This window comes from Atractosteus spatula, chromosome 1 (assembly GCF_055471065.1).
Source record: "Atractosteus spatula isolate fAtrSpa1 chromosome 1, fAtrSpa1.hap1, whole genome shotgun sequence".
Classification (NCBI taxonomy): Eukaryota; Metazoa; Chordata; class Actinopteri; order Semionotiformes; family Lepisosteidae; genus Atractosteus; species Atractosteus spatula.
Genome location: NC_142706.1, coordinates 46,789,896 through 46,816,078, shown reverse-complemented (window position 1 = coordinate 46,816,078; position 26,183 = coordinate 46,789,896). Strand labels below are relative to the sequence as shown.

Below are 26,183 nucleotides of genomic sequence, written 5' to 3'. Positions count from 1 at the left end.
AAACCAATCATGAGAAAGCCGTTATAGAATCTTACTTCTGGCAGTGGCCAGAGGATTGTTTCAACGTTTTTTTTTCCCCCACATCTGTGAATCATTTAGCGGAGCCGGGGAGCGGGAGACAAAAGCATGCTGCGATTGTGAGCGGGTGCAGAGAGAGCTGAGACACGTGAGAGCTCAATTAGGGCTCCTGGAGGAAGAGCACAGGACGGAGAGACCTGCGGGCACTGTTACCGCTGCTACACCTCCGCTGCCCGCTGAGCTGCGGCGGGAAAAGGAGGTGCTTATGGTGACAGCCTGACGCAATTTCTGCGTGTCTTAAAGAAAACCCAAAAGCAATAATGAAATTCCGCAACTGAACAGACTTTGAAATGGAAGCATTTTGATCATGAGGTTAAGCATTTAATTTTGTAGAATGAAAGATTACGGAAAGCGCTATGGCTATGGCTTCTTTTAAAGGTGGACTTCCATGTTAGTTCCCTGGCACTGTTATTTGATACCCTGTATGAGGCAAGACTGTAAATCATTCACTGCAATGATAAAGCCACAGGCTCTTCTGTTTTTCCAGACGTTTTAATAAGGGGCCCTAGTGACACATGAGTTTTGTGTTGATGGTCTTGCATTCCTCTGGGATCAGCAGTGACAAAAGGTATTTATTCCTTTTTCACTGCTGAGTTGCACTTTGAGCATAAGCCCCAGACAGAAACGTTTACTGTACTTACAGCCTTGGAAATCCATAAAGAAGAAGTTTCATCTTTAAAAAATACTTCATCGACTATTTCTGCCTACAACGGTAATGCAAGATGTTTCATTTTTGTTTTTGTTTAAAGACCAGTAAACTCCTAGAGGCATTTGAAGATTTGAGGAAGATTACAGAGCAGCTGACAAGTCTGAAGCTGAAACTAGAGCTGTAAGTCCCTTCATTTGCTGACGACTCTGTAGCTTGCCAGCTACAAGCAAACGAGTGAAGCCATGGACCAATCGTTGATGAGTTTGCCACCATGTGGCAATGTTTCCTAGACCAAAGACATGATAATTGACTTCAGGAAAATCACCCCTACTCCCACCCTAACCTACATTGGGGGAGATTCAGTGGAGCGAGTAGAACAATACAAGTACTTGGGGACTGTCCTGGACTCCAAGCTTAATTTTGAAGCCAGTACTGACCTGATCCTCAGAAAAGGTCAACGGCGTCTTTTTTTCTTACGGAAGCTTAAGTATTTTAAGGTCAATGATTCCTTGTTGATTTTGTTCTCCTGGTACTTCCTTGAATCGGCTCTAACTTTTACTCAGATCTGCTGGTTTGGCAACCTGAATCTGAGAAGCAGGAAGAAACTCTTATTTGTCATAGGCACTGATGTCATCTGTTAACAGCAATCGCAAAGGGCGCGGAAAAACCATCAGCTGAAATATTAATTTGATATGCACAGTATCTAATTATTGCAGGTTTTGAAAGGCCTTTTCATTAGACGTTTAGGACATTCAGCTGATGTACAGCAAAAAGATGCAGAGATTATACAAGCAAGTTAAAAGACTAAAGACCTTATAAGCAAGTTACTGTATATCAGTATGTACAAATGACAGGGGAAATATATGTAAGTATTAAGATTACAAGATTTCTGTACAACAGTACAACAATACAATTTTTTGTATTTAGCACCATTTCGGCCTAGGCATCCCATAGCCCTCTATAAAACATAGATGGGACACACATGTATTCACTCACACCCGCACATGGGGGACTGTTTGGCGTTGTCAGTGAGCCCTGTGCATGTTTTTAAATGTGGGAGGGAACCGGAGCACTGCATCGAAACCCACACAGAGAAGAAAGCAAACTCCATGCAGCTGAAACCACCACTGTGTAGTGCTTAACACAATACATCCCTCACCCATCCCTCCATTTTCTAATCACTTCATCCTGGGTTGCAGGGGAGCCAGAGCCTATCCTGGCAAGCAGTGGGCACAAGGCAGGGTACACCCTGGATGGGGGGCCAGTCCATCGCGGGGCACAGACTCGCACACACTCACACCAGGGGCAATTTTCACAAAAGCCAATAGGCCTACCAGTATGTTTTTTGGACTGTGGGAGCAAATCAGAGCACCCAGAGGAGACTCACGTGAACACAGGGAGAACATACAAACTCCATGCAGACAGCACCTCAGGAATTGATGCAGCACAGGGCCCCAGTGCTGCAGGGCAGCAATGCTTACCACTGCACCATTGTGCTGCCCAGAAGGGACACAATTTTAAACTCAAACACATACAGGACATATATTTAACTCTTGTCGCCATTGTTTTGTTTCTAATTCTAATGCTTACCTGGAACCATGCTTTTTCTCTCTTATTTTTTCAATTGCTGAACTGATTTCATTTTCCAGAAGAGAATGTTTCTTTGGGTAATCATTTAACCAAGTACTATGCTCTGTCTTTATTCCTGAGGTTTCTTGAGAAGCATGAAAGGAGAATTATCGAAAGTGCTGACTGGGGAGAAATGATTGGAATACTAAAAAACCACAGAGAGTTTCTTTCCCAATTGGTAAGAGGTGTTGCAGTTTCACTAGACCTGGCAGTGGGTGAAAAAATCGTATCAACTGACAATATGTAATGATATGTACAATGCATTCAAGGCTAGGCAACATGAATTACCTCAAAACCACAGATGTATTTGTTTGGAAGCCAGTTAGGGGAAATAATAATTCAAAATGATGTGGCCAAAAGCCTGCATGCTGTAGCTGTTCAGTGTTTCTTAATTTGACATTTCTGTGGATACGGCCAATTCAGACAGCCGCAATCTATCCCTATGAACCTTACTTTTTACCATTTTATTTCCTTACAGTGACTGCTTTAATTTGCCAAATTGTCAAAAATGTTTCCCATGTGATATTTCATAATGCTACTTTTTTCATTCTAAATGGATGAAACGGTAGGAAAAGTACCAACTGGACAATATTTGTTTAAAAGCAGAGATACATTGTCTTGTCTAAATTGTGTAAGAGAATCTCTTTCTTGTTTGTCTTTTTTACTGATTGAAGCCCTCTGCTTAAAAGCCCTTCTCCAGTTTTTTCTCAGTATATCCTGTTTTGGAAGAACCAGTTGAAATCAGTGTGACTTCATGTTTTTTTACCTTCTCCTGCCCATTTTCCTGTGCAATTTAAGTCTGGCTGAATCTGCACTTTTAATATTTCTGCCTCAGGACTGAAATTTTCTGCCAAGAAAATGATGTCACATTTCCTTATTATGAAGGATTAAATTCACTGGCCCTGACTCTACAATTGGCCAAAGGTTTCTGGTGAAAAGAAAAAATCTATTGAAAAAAGTAACACTACCAGCTAGATTGTCACAATCCTCAGTTCTTCATACAACCCTGCCTATGTGATGTAAGCATTCAGGTTTTTTTCCCTGCTGGTACAGTATGGAAAAGGTACTGAGGTTCCGCTGGATAATGTAAAACAGTAACGGAAATTTCTGCTGCTGTTTCAGGCATCCTCACAGTTCAGACTGAAACAGATGGTCTTAGATGCAGTGAAATCAGAAAGCCATCCTGGGTAAGTATTTTAAATATCATTATTGTAAAAGATGTGCAGTTCATGCAGAGAGGAAAAAAACTCCCTTTATTGCAAAATAGTTACCATAGGTACTCATTTTACTGACATCCAGGACTGCTTATCACAGTTATCGTTTTGTATCTACTGTACATCAAGGGTGGAACAGACTACCCAGCCATGTTGTTTTCAAGAAACAGCTGGATGAGAGCATTGGTTCAATTAATTATTGATTTCCAGAAGACCTTGATGGACTAAATGGCCTCCTCTCGTCATTAAAAGTTCTTATGAAAAGTTCTTGAGCTCGTGTGAAAGTTTAACATGTTGATTTTGTTTGTACTGTTTCTCACCTTTAGTGTTATCCTACTATAACCCTGGCGCACTTAAAAAAAAAAACTTTCTTTTATGGTATGCTGCACTTGTGAACTGAGAAACACCTAAGAGTTCCTCTGAACGTCACATTGCAATTGCTTAATTTTGCAAACTCCCATTTCTTTGAAAAAATCCAGATCCTTTGGTAATTATAACTCATTGTGTTTGATGCAGTTAATCTGGCTTTTTGTTTACCAGTGGCCTTTATTATAACCAGTTTGGTGTATGTTCTGATAAAGGAAGACGTGTGGTTTACTGCATGTTAGATTGTTGCCCATGCCTGTGGATTGTGAGGTTGTCCTATTTATATTTTGCACTTTATATTTTGCAGGGCTGCACTTTGCATTGCCCTGGCATGCTCTAACATGACTTGATAAAGCCCTTTGAGATGGTGTTCACCATGAAAAAAAATGCACAAGTACGAACTGAGCTTGACCCCTTGACTGTGTGGTTATCATGTCAGTAAATCTCTTTCAGGCCGCCGGTTCATCTTGAATTCCAAGAGGAAGATGCACAAAGTCTCAGCCAGGTGCGGGTTTGATATAATTAATCCATGTTTGCTGGGCAACCCCAACACCTTAAAACCTGCTCAATTTATACACAGTGTAGTCTCTGCTTACACAACCCCAGAACATGCAATCTGAAATATTACATAAAAATCCAATATAATTTAAAATTGTATAATGTCTTTCTACAGAATACCATCATTTTAATTGTTTAGAACATCTCTTTAATCACACATCTGGTAACTGGCCAGAAAGTGGTCTTCTCTCCTCTGGCTTCACAGCAAACACAGTACAGACATTTATTTCCATGTCCTGGATCCAATGTTTGTCCTTCACTCAGTCAGCACCTTGGACTGAGCACAAGGGGAGAGACATCTGTCAGTGCAGAGAGGGGGGGCCGTGCAGAATTAACACGGTGGACGTTCCAACTCCTGCATTTTAACATTTTGTTTCATTTTTGATCTGTAGCGAAGGGAAAAAAGCGTCTCACCACATTAACCAATAAGACAAAAACAGATTTGTTTAGTGATAGTAGAGCAAGACACATATCCCATGAGCTTGCAAGTTTGTTTCTTGTGCTGCAAGAGAAACAGAGTTTTGCACAAGATTGTCTCATGACCGTGTGCATCCTGCTTTGAGACGGGCATCGCTGTGCCTTGGGTGCTTAGCCTACAGATTGCATATTTGAATTGATATACTGGTGCTAATATTCTTCCAAATTCTGAAAAAAAGTATAAAAATTACTTTATGTCCAGAAAACGTTATGAGTTTGAAAGATTCAAAGTTGCTTCAGTCAAAAGTGAAATCTTTTTAAAATCTTTTCTGCTTCACTCCTATCAATAATCATAATCATTTATTTTTCTAAAATGGAGTCACTAAAACAGGACAGGGCTGCTCTAGTCCTGATGGGCTCTACCCCGGCACTTTTTCAGGACCATCCTCTGCTGGTCAGAAAACCTGGGAGAAAATGTTAAATTGGTGACTCGATATCGAATTTAACTGGGAAAGTGACTGAGCTGTGTTTTAAGGACTGGAGTACTGGAGATGACAGCTCTTTAACTAGAATATTGCTACCTGTAAAAGTGCTTCTTTTCCAAATTTGCAGAAATCTACCCCATCTAACTCCCTGATCACTTCATAGTTCATTTCTCTTCTCTGCTCCAGTCCATTGAGCTGAGCCACGGAGCACTGGTCACTTTCGCGCAGGGGGAATTTAGCCAGTTTTTATCCCCCGTCTCGTAAAGAGGGTCAGTTTGGTTCCACATCGGCATGTTGCCTCAGTCTTTCTTGCTATTGTGCTGTTCTCCCCTCTGCATGACACCCCGGCCTCTCTTGGTCCCGCCAGGCCTCCCCTGTAGCTCGGTTTCCTTTCTGTTGACATTTTCCTGAACTACTGGCCAAGTCTGTGACCATGTTAATGAAACCTGTGCTAACGAATCCAGTCTTTCACAGTTTAAATCAAATTCACATTTCTCTAGGAGTGACAACAGTTAAGAATTAGGTATATTAAAAGGTTTATTGAGTATGTTAAGTAAAAATAGTGTGGTTTTACCCGCCTGGCTGAGGCCTAACCTCTTGGCCACAGGACGGGGAGGCTGGGACCCCCATGCAGAGTGAGGAGTAGCCTAGGCGCAGCTGCAGGGGTGGAGGAGGGATGTACAAGACATACGCCAGGGAAAGAAGGGGGTAATGTATAGTATGTATGATGTTTAAGAGAAGAAATTAGGATTTCCTCATTGATTACAAATAACCGACTGCTGAGGTTTATTGAACTTGCCTGTTGTCATCCCTCCCTTGTTATAGCTTTTGTTATAGCTTCCATTTCCACGGACTGCTTTTTCATAGCTAGACTGAGCAGGCACAGAGCCTGCAGGATACACTTTGGATGGGACACACATGTATTCACTCACACCCGCACATGGAGGGCTGTTTAGCGTTGTCAGTGAGCCCTGTGCATGTTTTTAAATGTGGGAGGGAACCGGAGCACTGCATCGAAACCCACACAGAGAAGAAAGCAAACTCCATGCAGCTGAAACCGCCACTGTGTAGTCCTTAACACAATACATCCCTCACCCATCCCTCCATTTTCTAATCACTTCATCCTGGGTTGCAGGGGAGCCAGAGCCTATCCTGGCAAGCAGTGGGCACAAGGCAGGGTACACCCTGGTCGGGACACCAGTCAATCGGAGGGAACACACAGACATGCACATACTCACACCAGGGCTAGTTTTCCCAGACGTACCTACCAGCATGTCTTTGGAGTGTGGGAGGAAACCGGAGCACCCAGAGGAAACCCACGCAAATATGGGGAGAACTCCATGCAGATAGCACCCCAGGTCCAGACCTGAACCCAGGGCTCCAGCGCTGTGAAGCAGCAATGCCAACCACTGCACAGTAAACAGGCCTAGAACACATTGTACTGTATATTAGGACTCAAGGCAGCAAATGAATGGTGTCCCCAAGCAAGACTCTCTATAATCCCAAAAAATCAGCAAATACAGCAATTGGACAGCGTTCCATGGACCCACTGCAGGAAAACAGACACATTTCCCATCGCATAGAAATTGCATAGAAATCTGTGTAGAAATTTTAGTTTTAAGAGCTGCAGTCACTTCAATAACCTCCAGATCCTTGATATTTCATGCCTTTCTCTGTTCAGAGAGTGTTAAAAATGCTATTAGCAAAATCTCACTTGGCTTGAATTCAACTGCCTGTGCAACTGGTATCAAAATAAACCAAATTAAATGTTTTATTTTTCATTTTGTTTACTTTGGTGATTCAAAGGTGTATGACAATTACCTGTATGTGTAGAAACTACAGAATAAATCAAATATTTTTTTTCCTTTCTTGGCTTATACTTTGATTTCACTATGGCATGTTTTTGGTTGTTTTCAGGATTGTGAAAAATGGGCGAATGAAACTAATATTTTTCTGGATGACCACTGCTTCCAGACAGAAGATGAACAACTGAGTATCAAACAGGTAATTGCAGGAGAGGCGCACCTGCCAGATCATAAAATTATATATAAAAAGGACAGAGGAATTAATAAAACAAGCCAGATTTTTACTATTTGTAAAAACATAACACAAGAAAGGTACAGAAGCTTATTAGCGCCACAGGGAATTTTTTGTTGCATTTAAACAAGAAATGTATTGCATTTATACAAGATACTATTGTGTTTAAACAAGAAAATTATTGCATTTATACTAGATAGCATTGTGTTTAAAAGCAATAGTTAATTTGTGACCAGTATTGCTTACTATATTAATATCTTGCATTACATATTCTGTAAAATTGTCCCATGCAAAGTAGCATTGAATTAAACAACAGAAGGCTATCATCACACTCCTCTTTATAGAAATAAAAATAATCTACAGGAGCATGTGTCTTTTGTATACATGAAGTACAACATCATGTCAGTGAGCATTCCTGGATTAAACCCGTGTCGTTTTTGCCAGTTCTGTGCAAAGTAGAAATGACACAGCTTTCCAAACATGCTATTCTTCATGTATAAACACAATAACTTTCTCATTTAAACACAAGACTCTCGTTAAAACACACAATTTTTTTTTCTCTGTGGCGCTAATAAGCTTGCATAGAATTCCAACAAACTCGCTTCAGGGAAGCACATTGTTTCCCTGCCTTATTCTGTCCAGCCTCAATCAGGCTTGGATCTGAAACTAGCCCTTAGGAGGGTATACAGAGTTATAGTGTATTGCTCCATTGGTTTTTGACACTGCTAGAAAAATAATTTAATTTCCTATATTGATATTGCTATTAATGTGTCTAGTACATCTTAAAAGACGGTATGTGTTTTATATTTTTCTGAATAGGTTACTGCCCTAGTAATTGAACTGCAACACCTCAGGAAGGCCTGTCAGGTACTCTCCGAAGACTCAGACAAGCCAGAAGACATGGATGCTGTAAAATGGGTGAACCGAACAAGACTTCTGAAGGTTAGATTTATCTGGTGGAGCATTCACACTTCTGCTCTTCATTACCACTCAACGTAAACAGAATATATTCATCTGGAGAGTTTAATATGAAAAATTAAAACAGACACTATATGGCAGCATGTGTGCATATATTTAGCAATGTAAAAATGCTTGTGGATTTTTATGGGTTTTAGTAGGCATGCTCACTCCCTTTGTTTGAATACATCAGCGATATTTTAACATGAAACTATTCTAGTGATGGCTATTTTGCATATTATTGCTTAGGCCACTTTTGTGTGAAACTGTTAACTGTGTAAAAAAAAACTTTAATAACAGAATTTGTTAAACTTACTGCTGCTGTAAATTTGGTAGCTTTACTCTTTCAACACCTTGGTGTTCGCATGTATAAAACACATGAAGTCACAGACAGGTTCCATAGTAACACCATTAACCATTCGGACAGACAGGTCAGGCTATTTGAACGCCAGGTTGAAATGCATGATTTGCAGGTGGGGAGAAAGAATGCAAAAAGGAAGGAGGAAACTGAACAGATGGAAGATCAATGCAGGGAAGGAGGTTGCAGTTGTTTAGCATGTGTTATCAATCGACTTAATTTCAGAACTGCATAGATATTATTAAGACCAACGAAACACATCTGGCCTCCCTGAGAGGGGAGAACAGGAAGATCCAGGAAAGTGCCCTCCGAGAACAACTTGTTGCACTGAGAGAGGAGGTTGCAACTCTTAAAGAGGCCATTCACTCAAAGAACAAGTCGGTAGGTGGACTTCATTTTTAAGATTGGTCACTATGTCTGTATTCATAGCTTTGATACAAAATTATAAAGACTCCATGAGCCATTCCATTTTATAGAACAAAATATAAGGATTAAAATTCCTACAGGAAATGTTAAAATGGTCCTCGTTTGATATGACTTTATTGTTGTTTTCTTCTAAGCAAATAAAAATCTGATGTTACGTGAATATGGCTCTTTCTAAAAGGAAATTAATACTGTAAATCTGTTTACTGTTACATCATACAGCAGATATTCCAAAAATATTGTTTTCAAATGAATTGTTTAGAAACTAGAATTCTGGTAGCCACACAAGGTGCATGTAGCCTGTACAAATCTCCTATACAAAGTATGGTGTTATGGGCCAGGTTTGACTAGGGAAATCCAGTAGACATTAGGTAAATTCAAGAAGACTAACCTTGCTTCTTGGTCTAAGGAGTAAAGATGCTCTGTTGCCTAGATGTTGCTAGTTCAAACCTGGGTCATCTCTCTAGCTGACTGTGTGTAGGATTCCCTGAGATAGAGCAATTAGCTAAGTGCCACTAGAGCAGGGTTAGGATGCGTCAGCCAAGGCCATTGGTGCCATGGCAACTCCTGAGGCATGCTGGGTGCCTGCTGGTTTGTGGTGACATCACTTAGAGAGTTGCTGTATCCACAATGCCAAGTCTTCTGTCAGGCTGTGCTGGGGAGCTTACATTGTGTTAAATATCTGGGAATTTTGCAAAAGCAAGTCTGTGTGTCTCAGTATCGGAGCCTTAAATATTTCTAAAAATAGTAAAGCCTTTTCAGGTTTATCTTATATTACAAGATCCCGACACAGTGTTGTTCATAGCCGAAGTTCTGAGACGGGACATGGGCAGCTTTACCTTACAGAAGGACCACTGAAGGCTGCAAAACATCAAGAAGGTGTGCACTTCCACATGTGACCTTGAGGTCACTGGACAGACCTTTGCATTCCAGAAGGGTAATAACCCTAAATCTTCTACAGAGGAATTTCTGTAAAATAGGAAGATTGCAGTTCTGGCCATCTGAATTCCCAGGATTGCTGATGGTCTTAAAGGCCTGATTTCGCAAAGAAAGAATCTGCAACGGACCTCAAATTGTAGACCTCAAAACTGTACATGCTGAAGGATGGGCGAAGATATTTGTTTTATTATTAAACTCTGCTTTGATTTATATCTTTCAATACCCCAAATAGGAATGTCTGATGGGTGCTACTTATGTCAGGGGCTCCTAAACATTTTAATCCCCAGAACCCTAAAATGATTTCACTCTGACTAAGCAAACCCAACTCAATGAAAAAAGTCACACTTTTATATTTACAACTTATTATGCTGTGTTATGTTAACACACTTCTGTGATGTGACATTTCAAGCATAGGCTATAAATTGCAGATCAGGTTAATGATGGACAATAAAAAAATGGATTGAAGTCTAATAAAACTCTTAATAAAAATCACAATCTCCACTCTGAGGGGGGTGTGGTTGGTGTATCCTGCTGAACTCAACAGTATGTGGTCTTTCTTGTTAGTGCTAATCAGATCATTCTCCACATTTATCTGCTTTTTAGGGCTTTCAAAATGGAAGCGCTCACTCATAGGTACGTCCTATGCAAATTCAGAGCTCTGATAGGGAAACCAATGCAAATTTGATTTGCAAATTTTTGTATGGACATTTTAATCAGCTCCTTTTGTGGCTGCAAGTCATGATCAGCATCAATAGCTGATGCGAAGGGATTTCTGACCCAGGTTACATGAGTGTTGTTCAGGAAGTACAAGTAAGTAATTCTGAAGTTGAAGTAATTCTTCAAGTGCAAAAGACGGGAAATATCAGAGGTCGAATGCTGTTGGCTGTAACACTGGACATTTGAAGTTGTTGGTGCAGGACCAGGAGCCTTTCAGGGACTCCCCCATGTGGTTAACTCCCACAGTGCATTTTTTTGCATGAAAGCCCTGATTTTGCCCTGTACATTTAAAAGAGTAAGATTGCCTTAAAAGCTGTGATTGAGAGCATTTAATAACAGGAATACATGAGACATAATTCTGAATTTTACTGAGCATCCGCTGGCATTTCCTCTTGGAACCCAGGTGTCTATGGACATCAGTTAGATGAAAACGTAAGTCAGAGGTTGATTGCCCATGTGTCTTAGTCTGTCATCTCATCTGTTAGACTCCAAAATATGTCTCAGAAGAAACACTCAATCTTTGCGGAGTTCCCTTTTTAGTGATGTGTACAAATATCTGCTAGGGAAGTAGCTAAAAATGAAAACCGAAACTGAGTTCACATGCGAACTGGCCTGTATTTGAACCCGAAGTCACAAGGTGACGACTGGTTTAAGAGGTTGGTCATGAGCCAGCAAGGCCTTACACAGGCCTCATTCTGTCTCCTAAGTGTTCAGAACACATTTGTCAGGATGCTGAGCCACAGCACAGTTCAGTGAAGTTTGGAAAAAAAGTATATTACACATGCAGATAGCACAGCAGAAATGCAAATGTACAGTACCTTATTGCATTCTGCTCTGAAAGAGAGAACACACCAGAACAACTTGATGCATTACCATAAATGTTGCCTTAAGGACACAGGCATCTAGAGTAATGCAGAATGGACATACATGGTATGAAAATATTTTTAGCCCTATCACAGAATGTAGTTTCCAATTTCCAGTTGTTCAGAAATTGTCACATACTCTTTCTGTAAATATTCCACACAGCTGGTATCTTTCCTCCCTCTTGAACGTGAACAGAGCTAATCAAGCGTTGAGCAAACTACTAATTCAGGTTCACTTTTTATCGGACTGTCTGGCTAACGTGTTTTATGTATTGTCTTCACTCAGTTAACAGCCCTGTCCCTTCAGACAACATTACTGCAGAAAAAGCATGAGGACCTTCTACAAGGTAACCGCCATATGAAAACATTCAACCATGACATGCAGCAAACACGTATATACAGTACAAGTGAGAACTGGCATATCGCACAAGTCACAGTTTTAAGATCTATCCTTTTCATAAAAACATTTATGTGGCATTTTAAAGGTAAATTTAAGAGAATTATCATTACCAGCAGGAAGAAACTGTAAAAGAACTGATTGGGAACATAAATGAAATGAGGTCTGATGTCAAGACTGACAGCAGTAACATACATACGAGGATTAATTCAAATGTGAGATTAAATAAAGGTGCTGCATGACTGTATTGTCTGAATTCTAAGAGAAACGTTTTTTTAAATTTAAAAACTTCAGAGTTACTGTGCATTTGGATTGTTTCTGCATTTTTGCATACAGATTATTAGGGTATGCAAAGTCAGTAACAACTGAGTTAAAAAACACTCCAAGGTCATTGCTATCACAGAAACAGCTCATTTTAGATAACTGCACTTAAATGATAAGTCTTATTTTTGTACTCAAGGACAAAGGTGTTATTGTTTTTGTATCTACATATTGTTGTAGATTGGACTGCTCACTAATCATTGTCTGTTTTAATTGCATTTTCCTTTCAGGATCAGGATTATTCCACTTCGGTTAAGGTGAAGTAAAAGGCTGAAATTAGGATATCGCTTAAGGTGTGTTTCAAACTGTTTAATAGGTGGTGCATCAGGAGCTAGATATTATTGTGAAACGTGTTCTTAGCATGTCAGTGTACCGGCTATGCATTTTTTACAGCAATGTGATTTATTCTGTCTTTCACATATATTGTAAGAACTGTCCCAGTTGGGAGAGCCATTTAGGCCATCAGCCCTATTACTGTCTTTTATTAAAAAGTAAATATCAAAATTAACAACATCAAAATTCAAATTGAAAGTCCAAGAATACACCTTCTTAAGTTACATTTTAAAAGTTTTTTGTAAACCCCCACAAAAAAAAACAACAAAAAACCTTACAATGATGAATGGTTCTGGACAAATACGACCAAACCTGTAACCTTCCCAAAATCCGGAATTATGCAATTAAAAGAAATCACTGATTAATACTCAACTGCCATCCTGCTAAAAAAAACTCCTTCCAGGAACTAAGCCAGATCACAAAGCGGCATTAAGTTCGAATTACAAAAGTGAAGACCGTGCTGTTAAATAAGCCAAAAAGCTGGAGTTTGTTTAGGAGACTCCTTCCAGCTGTTCTGCCTCAATGACCAGTCTCTTGTAGGGAGGTCTGTGGAGGTGGCAACTGTGGAAAAGCTTCCTGGCACTGCCAACAAAGACCAGCTTGGGTGCGCTGTAACAGGATTCTTGATTTACAAAGCATTTTGTGCCACCTTCTTAAAGAGTGTCCTCCTCTGCTGTGCTGTCATGTTTTCGCAGCTCTCCAGGATGTTGGCAACAATTAAAGTCTGCTGAGTGCTCCGGGCTTTCACCCAAATCCGCCCGTTCATTCCAACGACCATTTCGAAGGGGAAAATCTTCTCCAGGTCCTTTACTATTTCACTCTGCGGTACCAGGAGCCTGCATGGCAGGGGAAAAAGGTTTTTCGGTCACAGGTGACTTTAACGTTAAAAAAGAAAAATAGGGAACACATCGAACACTAGCATTCAGACCTGTTTCCCTGGAACTCATCTGAGGTTTCACCTCACGATAGGAAAATGCAATAAACGCAAATAACAGTATCCTTACTAAAAAATAATGTTATGTAACCTTGAATACACACAAGAGACCTGCCATGCTAAAATCAACAACCTTGAAGCACGGAGAAGTATAAAATGCTAAGCGTTTAAATAGAGTTGACAAACACACATATCATTTATGCAGGGCATCATGCTTCAAGTCAAGACAGAAAATTAATAATAATTAATGGTCCGGCAATGCTAAAAGAGCCCTGGAAAAGTCATATTTTCACTACTGGTCAGTTTACGGCAAGCCTTGCGATTAGTAATATTGTGCTTCACCTACACAGTAGTTTTTCATCAAAATGTACATGGAACATTCAGAATCAAGGCTAGAAAACCTGTAATCAAATGTATGTCACCAATAAGTAAATCCTTTAAAATACTTTTAGAAGAAATTACATGCAAATTTAGGACTCTAAAATTTAGTGATTGAAGGAATCTAAATCCTTTATTTAATACAGGATGATGTATGTGTACTTTGACACCCTTTGAAAGACAAAAAATGCTTTTCAGATTCTTCAAGGCCTACAAAAACGAGCTCTACTTATGTACCATTCATTTTTTTCCCAGTTTTATTTGCAATGTGCTGTCGATGACTGTGGGGAAAAAAGCTATGGTGGTGATTAAAGACCAGCATGCTGTGACTGTCCATGCACACAAGCTGTAAAAATTACATGCAAGAACCAAAACGTAATACTTGCACACAAGCTTAGCCTGAGATCTTGAGTGGTTAAAGATTGGGATAAAAACGGTAATTTTCACAATTTAAGTAATCTGATTTTATTCATTAAGAGCTTGGGTGAAATGAAAATAAGAAGAATCTGAAACACTCAAGACTGACATTCACTTGAATAAAGTTTACTCACACATGGTCTCCCTATCCTGGCCCTGGTGGACTGCTCACCTGCTGGGTTTCAATCCACAGCTGAACCCTCTACTCGCTTAATGATAGGATCAGTTTAAACATTTTGACCGTTTGCAGCTCTTAAATATGTTAAAGGCTGCATTTTAACTAGTACATTTCCTAAGTAAAATAAAATTCCATACTTGTAAGCAAAATAAGACTTCCAATCAGCCTGCAAGTTCAATTAGGTAATTAAGCTCAGCCAGAATGAAATCCAGCAGGCGTGAGAGCCTCCAGGACCAGGATGTGCTAAAGAACTATACAGAGATTTGGAGGGTCCCACAATGCTGTATAACCAACACCATAGGAATGAGAGAGGAATATTATGATTTTAACTGTTGATTCATGAAGGTGGTAGATTGAACTGCATCACACCGTTTTTACAAAACTCATATCTTCTGCACATTAGTAGAATTGTTATATGTTAAGATCTAGGGCACATGTGTTTTATATGTAATGAAAATCAATAAATTATTTTGGTTGTACCAACAACCTAGACTTTTGTAGGACTCCAAACAACTGTGGTGGACAACTCTAAATCGCGATTGATCTTGAAGTGGCACTGTCTTTTTTATCAACACAAGCCTGATATTGATCGCAATGTGTAGCTTTATGAGCTAGATCACCCAAAGCAGTGATATTTCTGTTTATGAAGGGCCTTTGCTATTTTTAAGCCAAAACCTCAAGACCTTGGTGATAGACAATGTTCTGTAATCTCTATGTTCAGTTGCGGGCTGCGTTCACAGCAGTATGAGGTAGAATTAGGTCTTTCACTTTCTAACATCAGATGGTGCTCGTTTGTTCCAGCCAAAGGGAGGAACTGACCTCGGGCGCTAGAGACACAAGCCTTTTCTTCTGACGTTACGTCAACTTACTTCCGCACAAGTCCCAGAGACACCTTGAAGAGAAGTCCCCCAGTCCCAAACACTCCCATTCCATTGGCACGTCCAGAGCTGTCAATACACACCAGCTCCGGCTCCATGTCTTTATTCGCAATTATAAACTGCGAATACACCAGGTCTCCAACCTATCAGGATATTGCAACATGACAATAGTTACTAGATGTCTTTTTTAAGCATAACATTTGCAAAGAAGACAAGGCTATTTGATGTTTGCAGCTAGTTTAGCTAAATGATCCAGTAACCTCATCTGGCCATTTCTTGAAAGACGTCAGGGTATCAGGTTCAACAACATGGCGGGGTACCTTGTCCCAAACTCCCACCACCCCCTCTGTAAAAAAGCACATCCTGTTCTGGTTTTCACATGCACTTCCCTTCGGTTTCCACTCATATCCTGTGGTGTTTAACTGTTAAGGGCTATATCCAAAATTGCAAACACAGATTTAGATAATGTGATTCACAAAGCATCCAAAAGCAAACATCCTTTTCTATAATGTAAGAACTGTAAATGTAAAATTAAGGCAATTAAGCTAATAGTCTTAACCAGCTATTTTATACTGAACATTTAGCTCAAATGGAAAAAATGTATTACCAAACCTATTTTGAGGAAGATTCTATTAATACCTCAAACATTTCAATTGTCTAAGTTAAACATCTGTTCCTGAACACTTGATCTAACTCTCCCCAAGTTGATGCCTGCTTTCAAATAGCATTATAACGTTTTGCTCTTCAAGCTATGTTTTTGTATGCACCACAACTCAAATCTTTAATATGAACAGAATATAATCAATTGACATTTCTTAATTCAAGAAAATTTACTCCATTTCCAGAATAGCTTTACAACTCGGAACGAAAACATCTGGGGTCCCACGCACGGGCTGAATTACACTAAAACTGACATCTTCACTTCAGCTAGGAAGACACTTAATTAGATTGCTAACAATTGAATAAATCAACTTTATTTTACATAGCGCCTTTAAAAGTGCTTTACAGAAAGTTCTCTTTTTCGACTCAGAAGCTGGAAATCTAATGTTACTTGCGAAACACAGCGGTTGAAAGGCAACCTCCAACATGCTTAGGAATTGAAACCAAAAGATTGAAGTCAGGGGTCTAATTATGTAATAGAGCAAAGCTGAAATGAAAACAAAGTTGACAAGTTGGGAACCCCTACTACAGAAGGTGTGACCTAAGATAATCGTAGCTTGTGATGTTAATATACAATGACATATCCACAGAAACAGATTTTGTGTTTTAAATTGCCTTTAGGGTTGAAATAAGACACAGAGAGACATGGACCTTCTTCCTTCTTCTATAGTAGACAAGAACCTGGAATTATATGGCCCAAGAGCTGGTCCCGATATAAGAATCGGTGGTGTAGGGAGTAGTCCAGCTGCTCCCAAAAGGCTGGCACCAGTATGGTGTGACGGCTGCTTTCTGAGCCTGCACCCACTGCACCCACACTGCAGCCCCTACTCAGATTCCCATCTGGGACTCGGAACACCCAGAACACGTTTTTGTTCTAATGGCTTCAAACGTTGTACTTTCCTTTCCTATTACTAGACAACCTATTATATTTTAGAAAAACTAATGAATAAAGACTTCCTGATATCCATTTGAAGAGTTATAGCCTAATCACAGAAACGAGCTACAACTTTGCTTAAGTAGCACTGACAAAATTCTGCAGTTATGTCTCGTCATTGTACTTCGGGAGACAAACGCTGCCAGTTAAATGGCGGAACCAAGCATCACATTTAATTATATGACGCTGCATGGCTTTTATGGTCTACATAAAACAGTTTCTTTGTAATACACAGATAAAGATTAGTTGCCATGAGAAGCCTGTCAGTATGATTTTTTTTTGTAGGAACATTTTTAGTGTAAAATGTAAAAATGAATGTAAGTTTAAAACCAAATGACTCTGGGTCTTTTTTCTTTGATTTTAAAGCCTGTGCACTGTAGCTTTTTAACCATTTTAACACAGTAGCTAACTTGGTAGTGGTAGTACTCCCGCACTCCAGCGGACTGAACAATTTGATCATTAAGTGCATCTACATATGGTAACCTCACAGTCTGCCCCCTCCCCAGAAATGTCCAGTCTACCACACAGCCTCCTGTACTTATACTACAGAGCACGTACCTGAACGTTCGGCCTGTTTCGTTTTGTTGCCCCTTCAAAAGCCAGGTAGGACAGAGAAGCTTGTTCACTTCCGCCAACGTCAACCTTGAAAACGTCGCCGGACTTTGCTGTCACAATACCAATGACACACTCCCCCTTCGCCGGGACGTACTGAAAGATAAAAAAGGTCATTCTCACAATGCCAGATCTGTAAAATACGCCAGACTTGGTTTGCCTGGGCAAAGCCTGTAGTTTATGGGCAAATCAGTCCGAAGATGTCTCAAGGATGTCTGGTCTCCTGTTGAATGCAGCTGTATCCCTCGTAAATCAGGGGAACAGTTGCCATTTTTCTTTTAAATAGTACCTTTAAGAGCAATATTCTCAAGGCACTTGTAAAATATAAAAAGCATGTGTCACAGTAAAATTAATGAGCATTACATGGCAGAATCAGAAAAAAAAACAATCACAACCAAAAAACTGAAGAAAATCAGGATTGATTTAAAAGCACCCAGTGTGGCTGAGTCCCTGATTATTTTGAGACGGTGTTACGGGGTATTGGGGTGCAGCAACAGAGGGCCCCATATTCGCCATTGTGGAATAGGAGCGGAAACACGGCAAACCAGAATCAGCTGACAGGAGGCCGCCTGGAGTATCTAGCAGATACTGCTAGATACTGAAGAACCAAACCCCATCTAGTCTTGAACGCAAGAAGAAAGATTTCAAAATATGAAAGGTTAAAAATACCATTTGCCCCATCTAGCACATTTGGTTATCTTTAATCTTTAACCAGATGTCAGCTGTAAACATTCTCGTTAAAGCCAACAGTAGTACTGTGAGAGCAATAATCTTTAGTTAAAACAACATATACAAATAACATTCTTATACGGTAAAATATTAAATTATATCAGCATGATTTAACAAATCTAAAAGACCCAAGAGAGACCCGTCTGATGTACTACGTGTCTTAAAGAATAGTAAATCAAACTTTGCTATTAGTAGTTCGTAACTATGCAGAAGAAGCGCACTGCAGACAGAAACCGGTTGACAATACATGCAGGTGAATACTGGTCTCAGAATCGAGATGTGTTCTTGTTCTTGTGTAAATGTCTACATGAATGACATCAACCACGTGGGCGATTGGAAGAATTTTCATATAGATTAACTTCTTTATATAACTTAAAAATAATGAAACAAGTGAACGTCTGTTGTTCATACGTTATACCAAACATTATATTTTACGCTCAGAAAAACTGCTGTGATGGATATCCACTCTTTACCCGTTTTTGCTGGGAATCTATCCAGTACAGATTCGGCTCCTTGTGACGCAAAATGCCACTTTTGCAAACAAGGATTTCATCTCCATTACGGCGCAGCCCGGGTCCACAAATAACTTTATCTCGTATATTACTTTCGGAACCTGGTGATTCAAATGAAAAAACATCGCCAGGTAGTAAAACCTCGCCGACTCTTTCTTTAAAGCTGTCCAGCATTGCTTCTGTGTTTTGACCTCTCAACAGTAACACGCGTTTCCGGCGGAAGGGAAACAGTGTTGCACGCAGAGCGCCCTGCCGGAAGAAGCGGTTGCGATCTCCTCGCCCAGCGCCTGCGGCTCTGGTGAAGTGACGTCACGCATCCGTTAGCTGCTGTGCTGCGGAATTAGAAAAATTCCCTACGAGTCAGAGAAAAGGGAACACATGAAACTAATAGTTTTTTAGTGTCTAAAAGTATGAAAGAATACAATTCATACCAGGGCCTTACTACTTGTTTATTTGGAGTCTTCTGGTTTCTTCCTCATTTTCATTCTGGTAAAGCATTTCTGTTTTACACCACGGATGCGTTGGTAAACTCATTTTTAATTTTGAACTAAAAAACGGGGGAAAATAGCTATTGTTCGCAATCTGGTGTTGTCACACGCTGACTTGCCTAACTCCTTGAATCTCACTAACTGATTTTATAATAATAATAATAATAATAATAATTCATTACACTAATTTGGTACTTTACTAGATGCTGCACTTAAAGTGCTGTACAGGTAGATAACAGGGACTCCCCTCCATCACCAATGTGTAGCCCCACCTGGATTATGCGACGGCAGGAGAAGTGCACCAGTACGCTAACCACACATCCGCCATTTCATAAGTGGGGAGTATTAGGAAGAAAAGATTGGTAAAGCGGGGGGCAGGAAGGATTTAGCCAGGTTAAAATAACACCTGTACTATATTCTAGAAACGCCCTGGGATTTTTAATGAGAACGGAGAGCCAGGACCTCGGTTTTACGCCTCATCCGAAGGACGGCACATTTCTGACAGTATGGCGCCCCCGTCACTATATGGGGGCGTTAGGACCTTAAAAGACCTCATGCAGGGTAAGCACCTTCTACTAGTCTCGCTAACAGCTCTTCTAGCAGTAACCTTATCTTTCCCAGGAGGTCTCCCATCCAGCTACTGGCCAGGCTCACACCTGCTGAGCTTCAGTGGGTTGCCAGTTGTGAGTTGTAAATTGCAGGGTGATATAGCTGATGGTAATAAAGCCTGTGAGAATTCCATGGGAATACACGGGTTCGCGTTAGGGAATAAATGACAACATTCCATAGAAGAACTATTTATGTCTTTTTTTCTGCTGGGGTCAAGTGGTTATTGCTGTTAGCACCAAAAATTTGCTTAGCACACTTGGAATCTGACAGCTAGATCTCTCATACCCTCAGGGTCTCTTTCTGTTGGTTCCCAACCGCAGTTTTTCGTTGGGTGCGGCCAGGACAGGCTGCCTGACGTCATACAGCCACAGGAGAGAGTAAAGCTGAGCTGGGTAGGTCCGTGCAGAACTGCAGAAATCTGAGATTATTCTAACCTGACCTACAGCAACGCTGTAGACTCAGTTCAAACAAAAGACTGAACTGCAGTAAGAAAGGAAAAAATATATCCCATGTGTTGTCTCGTAATTACGAGATAATTTACTATGTACTAATAATGTACCTTCTCGTCATAACACGATAATTTTTCTCGTAAGTACTATATGCCAAAAATAATTTGAATGTATGAACAACCTAATACATTGCGCAGAAGCGCAGTTAAAACTTTGGGTGTAGAGTTCATGACAGTGTTCAACGTTGCAGGCGGTGCACGCGTGCGTTTCGACTTTTGGTTTAGATACAATTTGTACCTAATGTGAACACAATCATTATAACCATGAGAAGACTCAGACTTATCCTTAAACAAGAAGGAGTATAGCACACAATTGAATCCACTGCTTAAAACTGAAAGTCAACTAATAGGTATTGAATGACATTTGGGATTCTGCTTGTGCTTTTAAGATACTTCTTAATACAATTCTCTCCATATTTGTATATAAATTAAATGTGTCTAATCTCAAACCTTATGCTATAAGATCAAATTCACACACACACACTACACTTCTAAATCTAAAGCTGATTTAAAATGTTCCACATTCATTCTTAAACCACAATACAGATCAAGGTTCAGTACTTGGTGTGCCCTCCATGGGCCTTCAGTAAAAAGCTATGTTCTGTGTTATGTCTTGTACCTGCCCGCAGTGCATACATGTCAGATGGGACAATAAAGGAATTAGATAATTTAACTGAGTATAGTGTAGTGGATATGTTCACCTAACACAGAAAAGGTCCTCAGTTCATAACTGGGTGTAGACAAGCTGGATTGTCGATTGGCCTGGGTTTGATTCCTGGGCAACACAAGACTCCATCCTTACTAAAGAGGCTGAATGGCCTTCACTAATCTGTAATTATTCTTATGGTTTTATGAGATCTCTTGATGCTGACAGGCCTATGACCACAAAGAATTTGACACCTACAGTAGCTACATTTAAGCTTTCCTCAATGAACGGGTTCCAGCTGTTGAGAAAATCCAGCCAAACAACAGTAAAGGTCATTGAATGCAAACAGATTTTTAGGTAGAATGGAAACTTTCTTAGAAAATGAGAAAAGTCTTGGAGCATAGCAGTGCTAGGTTTTCCTCTTTGAAGCTGAATCACAGAGCGATCCTGTCACGGACGTCCAAAGGGACTAACTGTGGAGAGCAGGGGAGGGGAAAAAGACCCATATGCGTGGCGGCAGAACGGGAAAAAGGCCCGGACTCAGCAGTTCAGGAGTCAGGTAGAAACCTATGCCCTCAGGCAGCGGACGTGGGGCGACCTGGGTGGTTAGGCGGGTTTCAGGACATCCGAACGTCAATGCTGAGCGAGGGCAGAGTGCAAGACCCAGAAATATATAGCCCAAGGGAAAGAGAGGGACCAGAAGGACAGCAGGCGGGAAACTAGGGACAGAACAGAGTAGGAGCGCCCTCTGGCTGCAGAGGGCGTGACAGATCCAGGTTCCAGGGAAGTAAAGAGAGGAGTTTGAGAGCAACAAAGTGAGGAAAGGTTTGGCTAGATAATTCAGGGCAGTAAATGTAATAACTCCCTTATCTGCAGAAACCTGAGGCTTCATTCCTTTCTGCTTATAAGAGTGGTTACAGCGATGAAGTAATATTGGAGTTGGGCAATTTAAGAGTAAACAGAGAAAAGTGTGATTGCAAATTTACATTAGGTTATACATACATTTTAAAAAAGGTTTAGTATTAAGTAAATACGAGTTCAGGGCAAGGTCAAAGTTTAGTTCCTTTGTGACTGCAAAGCTGCATTATTTAATACTGTCTCTCCCTGAGCCTGTTTTAAAACTAAAACACTTCATTTTAGAAAGCTCATATCTACCAGATTAGACAGTCTTTTCTAAAGCTACTGTATCCTAGCATCTCCTATTTACATTCATGATGTCTTGCCATTAGATGTTTTGACTGAGCTCTTCTGTAGCACAGTGACTGGTACTATACATTTTGTGGCCGCTACGAAATCACATTGTAATGGATTTCTATGCTTATTTACGTTTCCGCTTAATGGTTTGGAGACAACAATTATAACTCCAAAAGGTTTTCAGTTTTGAGTCATCGATTAATCACCTTTTTCGTGTGCATTTAGACCTGTTTTTTTTTACCCTTGACTGACAATAATAACTTTTATTTATAAAGTGCCTTTCCAATCCCAAGGATGCTGCACATCATGAATAAAGAAAAAGACAAGAAAAGTACAATAAAAGTAAATGAAAAAAAAACAAAAGCACACAGGTTTTACAAACTGACTGTAGGCAATCAGACATAGACCTGTCACGCCCTCTGCAGCTTAAGGGCGCTCCTTCTCTGTCCTGTCTCTCATTACCGGTTCTCTGCTCTGCTTCCGGTGTTTCTCTCTCTCTGGGGCTATATATTTCCGGGTCTTTCAGTCTGCCTTCGCTCAGCATTGATGTTCGGATGTCCTGAAACCCGCCTAGCACCAGGTCGCCCCACGTCCGCTACCTGAGGGCATAGGTTTCTATATGACATTTCCTGAACAGCTGAGCCCGGGCTAACCCCCATCTCACCGCTACGCATAGGGTCTTCTCGCTCTCCTGCCATTCCACGGTTCGTCCTTTCCGACATCCGTGACAAGACCTTTGTAAAAAGGTAAGTTATAAGTTTAGATTTGAAGAGAGTTAAAAGACGTTGTCTCTCGTAAAGTCTGAGGAAGGCCATTACACAACATTGCAGTAGCTGCAGATAGGGCACGGTCACCAAAAGTCTGTGATTTAGTCCTGGTGACAGTGAGTAAAGGTCAGGTCTCAACTGAATGGAGTCTACGGGGGGGAATGTAAACATGGAGGAGTTCAGAGAGGTACGATGGAGCCAGATTGTTTAGAGCCTAGAAAATCAACAACAAGATCTTGTATTGAATACACAACTTTATAGGCAACCAATGTAAAGGCTTAAGTGTAGGAGTGATACAGTATGCTGCCTGGGCCTGGTGTGAGTTAGTAGCCTAGCTGCCAAGTTTTTAACATACTGCATTGCAAATTGTTAAGAAGCGGGTTAGAGAGCCCATATAGTAACGAGTTGCAGGAATAAAGCCTTGATGTTATAAATGCATGAATCAGGCACCCAGCATTGGACATTGATAAAAATTGCCTAATGCGGGAAATGTTTCTAAGGTGAAAGAAAGATGTCTTAATCAAATTTTTCACATGTGGTTCAAAAGATACTAGAGGATCAAGTAGATTCTCTGAGGCTGATCATTTTTAAGTCTGAATTGTTTAAAATCAATTCATAACCAAAACCTTCCCACCCCTCCAAGTTCACCACAAACACAAATGAAGGATGCAGAAATCGGGTTTTATTAGTATTAATATCAAGACACAGACAAGGGGTTTTCTCCTCGAGGTGAAAGGTCACTGACCATTCCTCAGCATGTCCCATCCTTGGCGATTAAGATGTCCGCCTTGGTCAGCCTGCAGATACAAGAACAAGAATCATATATAAATATGGCTAACGCAGTGTATCAGCTGATTTCACACCTAGTCTTTATTTTACACATTCTTTAAAAGTGTTACACATACCATGCATGCTTAGAAAGGCAGTGTGGCCTATATCCATTAAACATTTATCACACATTGGATCCAGGCATCATTGTTGCGGTGGTTACAAATGACCAAAGAGCAAGGTTGACATGCCCATACATAGTTTTTATAAATTGACCTAGAAGACTTGACTTAGTAATGAACAAATATGAAAAAATGTTGTTTTTATTTTATATGCACTATTAATCTTATGTCTTCAAGCATATAACCTGATTATAACACATCCAAAAGCTTTGAGGTCATTGTGGACTTCAGGCACTCACAGAATCTCAAATCCCCCATCTCTACCAATGGTCAACAAATAGCCATTACTGGTTCGTTTGAACAGGGCACCTATATCTATACAGTAGCTCTCTAAAATGGCACATCAACACAGACCATCTCATCATGAAAGCACATCAGAGATTGTACTTCCTCAGACAATTAAGGGAAAGTTTGGAGTCAGTCGACACCTTCTTGTCTGATTCTACACAGCCATTATAGACAGCATTCTGACATCCTCTGTCTCTTTGTGGTATGGAAGCATGGACATCCTAACAAGCAGAAGACTTCAATGCATTGTTACGAAGGCCTCTAAGATCACTGGAACTGCTCTCTCCTCAGATGAATCCTTGTACACCCAACGTACCACCATACGCGCTAACAGGATTATTGCGGATCCGTCTCAGCTGCTCCCCTGTGGTAGATGTTTCAGATCACTGACATCCAAAACATCCGTTTCAAGAACAGCTTCTTCCCAACTGCTGTTAGGCTGTCCAGTATTTATATTCTGTATGTTATTGTCACACGTCAAATGTCTGTAGCAAAGCTGTACCAACAATTTCCACCGGCCTCGGTCATGTGGCTATAAAAATTCTATTCTATTCATAAACAAAAGGGTTTTTAGGTGACAAAAGCCTTTGCCAAATAGCAAGTGTGACCATTATAATATGTCATAGTAATCGTATTAGCCTTCTCATTGTTATGGAAGTCAATATCAGTAAAATTAGATTTAATAGCAGCTTGGAGGTGGACATACACAAACGGTATGATCTGATTAGTTATTTGTGTATTATTGAGACAACATGATAAGACATGCCAGACATTCAAGTCTTAAGCATGATGCAGAAAAGAGTTATGTGCTCTATGCTCTGACTGGATAATGAATCTGAGAACCGTGAAGCAGGGAAAATCTCCTCACTGTAGCTGTTGTCTCTTCGCATTAATGTGCACACTTACACTGAATCATATTGCGGGCTCTGTTTCTCCTGTCTTTCTGCTCTCTCAAAGCTTATTGTGTGTGTCTGCATGCAGAGCTAGCAATGTGTGGAAACTCTGTGCATTTAGATTCTCTTTTAGAAAAACAGAAAGGAAAGCATTCCAAAAATCAGTTTGCTCTCGGGAAACGGAGAAAGATGAAACAATCTGCTTACAGTCTCTTGGCACAGAGCGCGCACTCATTTGGATAGGTGAATCCATCTGTCCCACAGACTGGGAAATAATTCAGAGGACAAGCATTGTCAGCAACGAAGCCCTTACAGGCAGGCTGTTAAAACAAGCAAAAAGTGTTTTGGTGGTTGGGTTTAAGTACATTTAGAATTGCAGTACTTTTGATAAGAAATTACTCATAGCTTACCTTTCTGTGCTGCCCAGATTGCTCCGTGAAATCTGAAACAAATGGCCAAAACTGGTGAAATTTGTCTAAAAATGTATTATTTCTTACCACTGATTCCCATAAAAGGTTTTGAAGTATATATTCTTCTGAATTATGCACAAAATCAATACTGACTTAAAACATGCCACTCTTGAATGACGTCTTTAACCTGTAACCTTTAAATACAGATCACCACAGTTTGGTTTTGCCCTCCACTTTTAAAAAACATTTTGTAATACAAACTGAACCGAGCTACAGAGGCCGTGGTGAATAATGAGAAATGACTGAAAAATGACTAGCTCACCCGTGGAGAGGAGAACGACCAGAAACAGCAGAAGTATTTTTGAAGCCATGTTGTTTCACAAATAGAAGCAAATATGGTACAAATAGAACTTGCCAGACCTGTTTTGCTCAGCTCTCTGGGAATTCTCTCACCTGA

The 26,183-nt window shown here is 40.3% G+C and overlaps 3 protein-coding genes across 3 annotated transcripts in view; 1 reads left to right on the top strand and 2 right to left on the bottom strand.

Annotated features, from left to right (window-relative positions):
* Positions 1 to 19,275, top strand: part of LOC148840973 (uncharacterized) — a 30,069-nt gene extending 10,794 nt beyond the window's left edge. The window contains exons 7-16 of the mRNA XM_088920741.1: positions 100 to 277; positions 828 to 907; positions 2,438 to 2,534; positions 3,479 to 3,543; positions 4,390 to 4,441; positions 7,314 to 7,400; positions 8,253 to 8,375; positions 8,974 to 9,129; positions 11,977 to 12,037; positions 19,175 to 19,275. Coding sequence (XP_088776867.1) covers positions 100 to 277; positions 828 to 907; positions 2,438 to 2,534; positions 3,479 to 3,543; positions 4,390 to 4,441; positions 7,314 to 7,400; positions 8,253 to 8,375; positions 8,974 to 9,129; positions 11,977 to 12,037; positions 19,175 to 19,275 — 1,000 coding nt within the window. The remainder of the gene's footprint in view (positions 1 to 99; positions 278 to 827; positions 908 to 2,437; positions 2,535 to 3,478; positions 3,544 to 4,389; positions 4,442 to 7,313; positions 7,401 to 8,252; positions 8,376 to 8,973; positions 9,130 to 11,976; positions 12,038 to 19,174) is intronic.
* exosc3 (exosome component 3) lies at positions 11,142 to 19,194 on the bottom strand. The gene is made up of 4 exons (XM_088921867.1): positions 18,935 to 19,194; positions 17,679 to 17,828; positions 15,518 to 15,669; positions 11,142 to 13,577 (listed from the first exon to the last, which is right to left on the bottom strand). Exons 1-4 carry the CDS (start codon positions 19,145 to 19,147, stop codon positions 13,370 to 13,372), a joined length of 723 nt encoding a protein of 240 aa, XP_088777993.1. The 5' UTR covers positions 19,148 to 19,194; the 3' UTR covers positions 11,142 to 13,369.
* Positions 19,276 to 23,849: 4,574 nt separating the features above from the next.
* On the bottom strand, positions 23,850 to 26,183 carry LOC148840972 (putative pancreatic secretory proteinase inhibitor). Its single transcript, XM_088922912.1, has 4 exons — positions 26,049 to 26,183; positions 25,727 to 25,758; positions 25,524 to 25,636; positions 23,850 to 23,982 (listed from the first exon to the last, which is right to left on the bottom strand). The coding sequence occupies exons 1-4, from the start codon at positions 26,095 to 26,097 to the stop codon at positions 23,937 to 23,939; spliced, it is 240 nt and encodes a 79-aa protein (XP_088779038.1). The 5' UTR covers positions 26,098 to 26,183; the 3' UTR covers positions 23,850 to 23,936.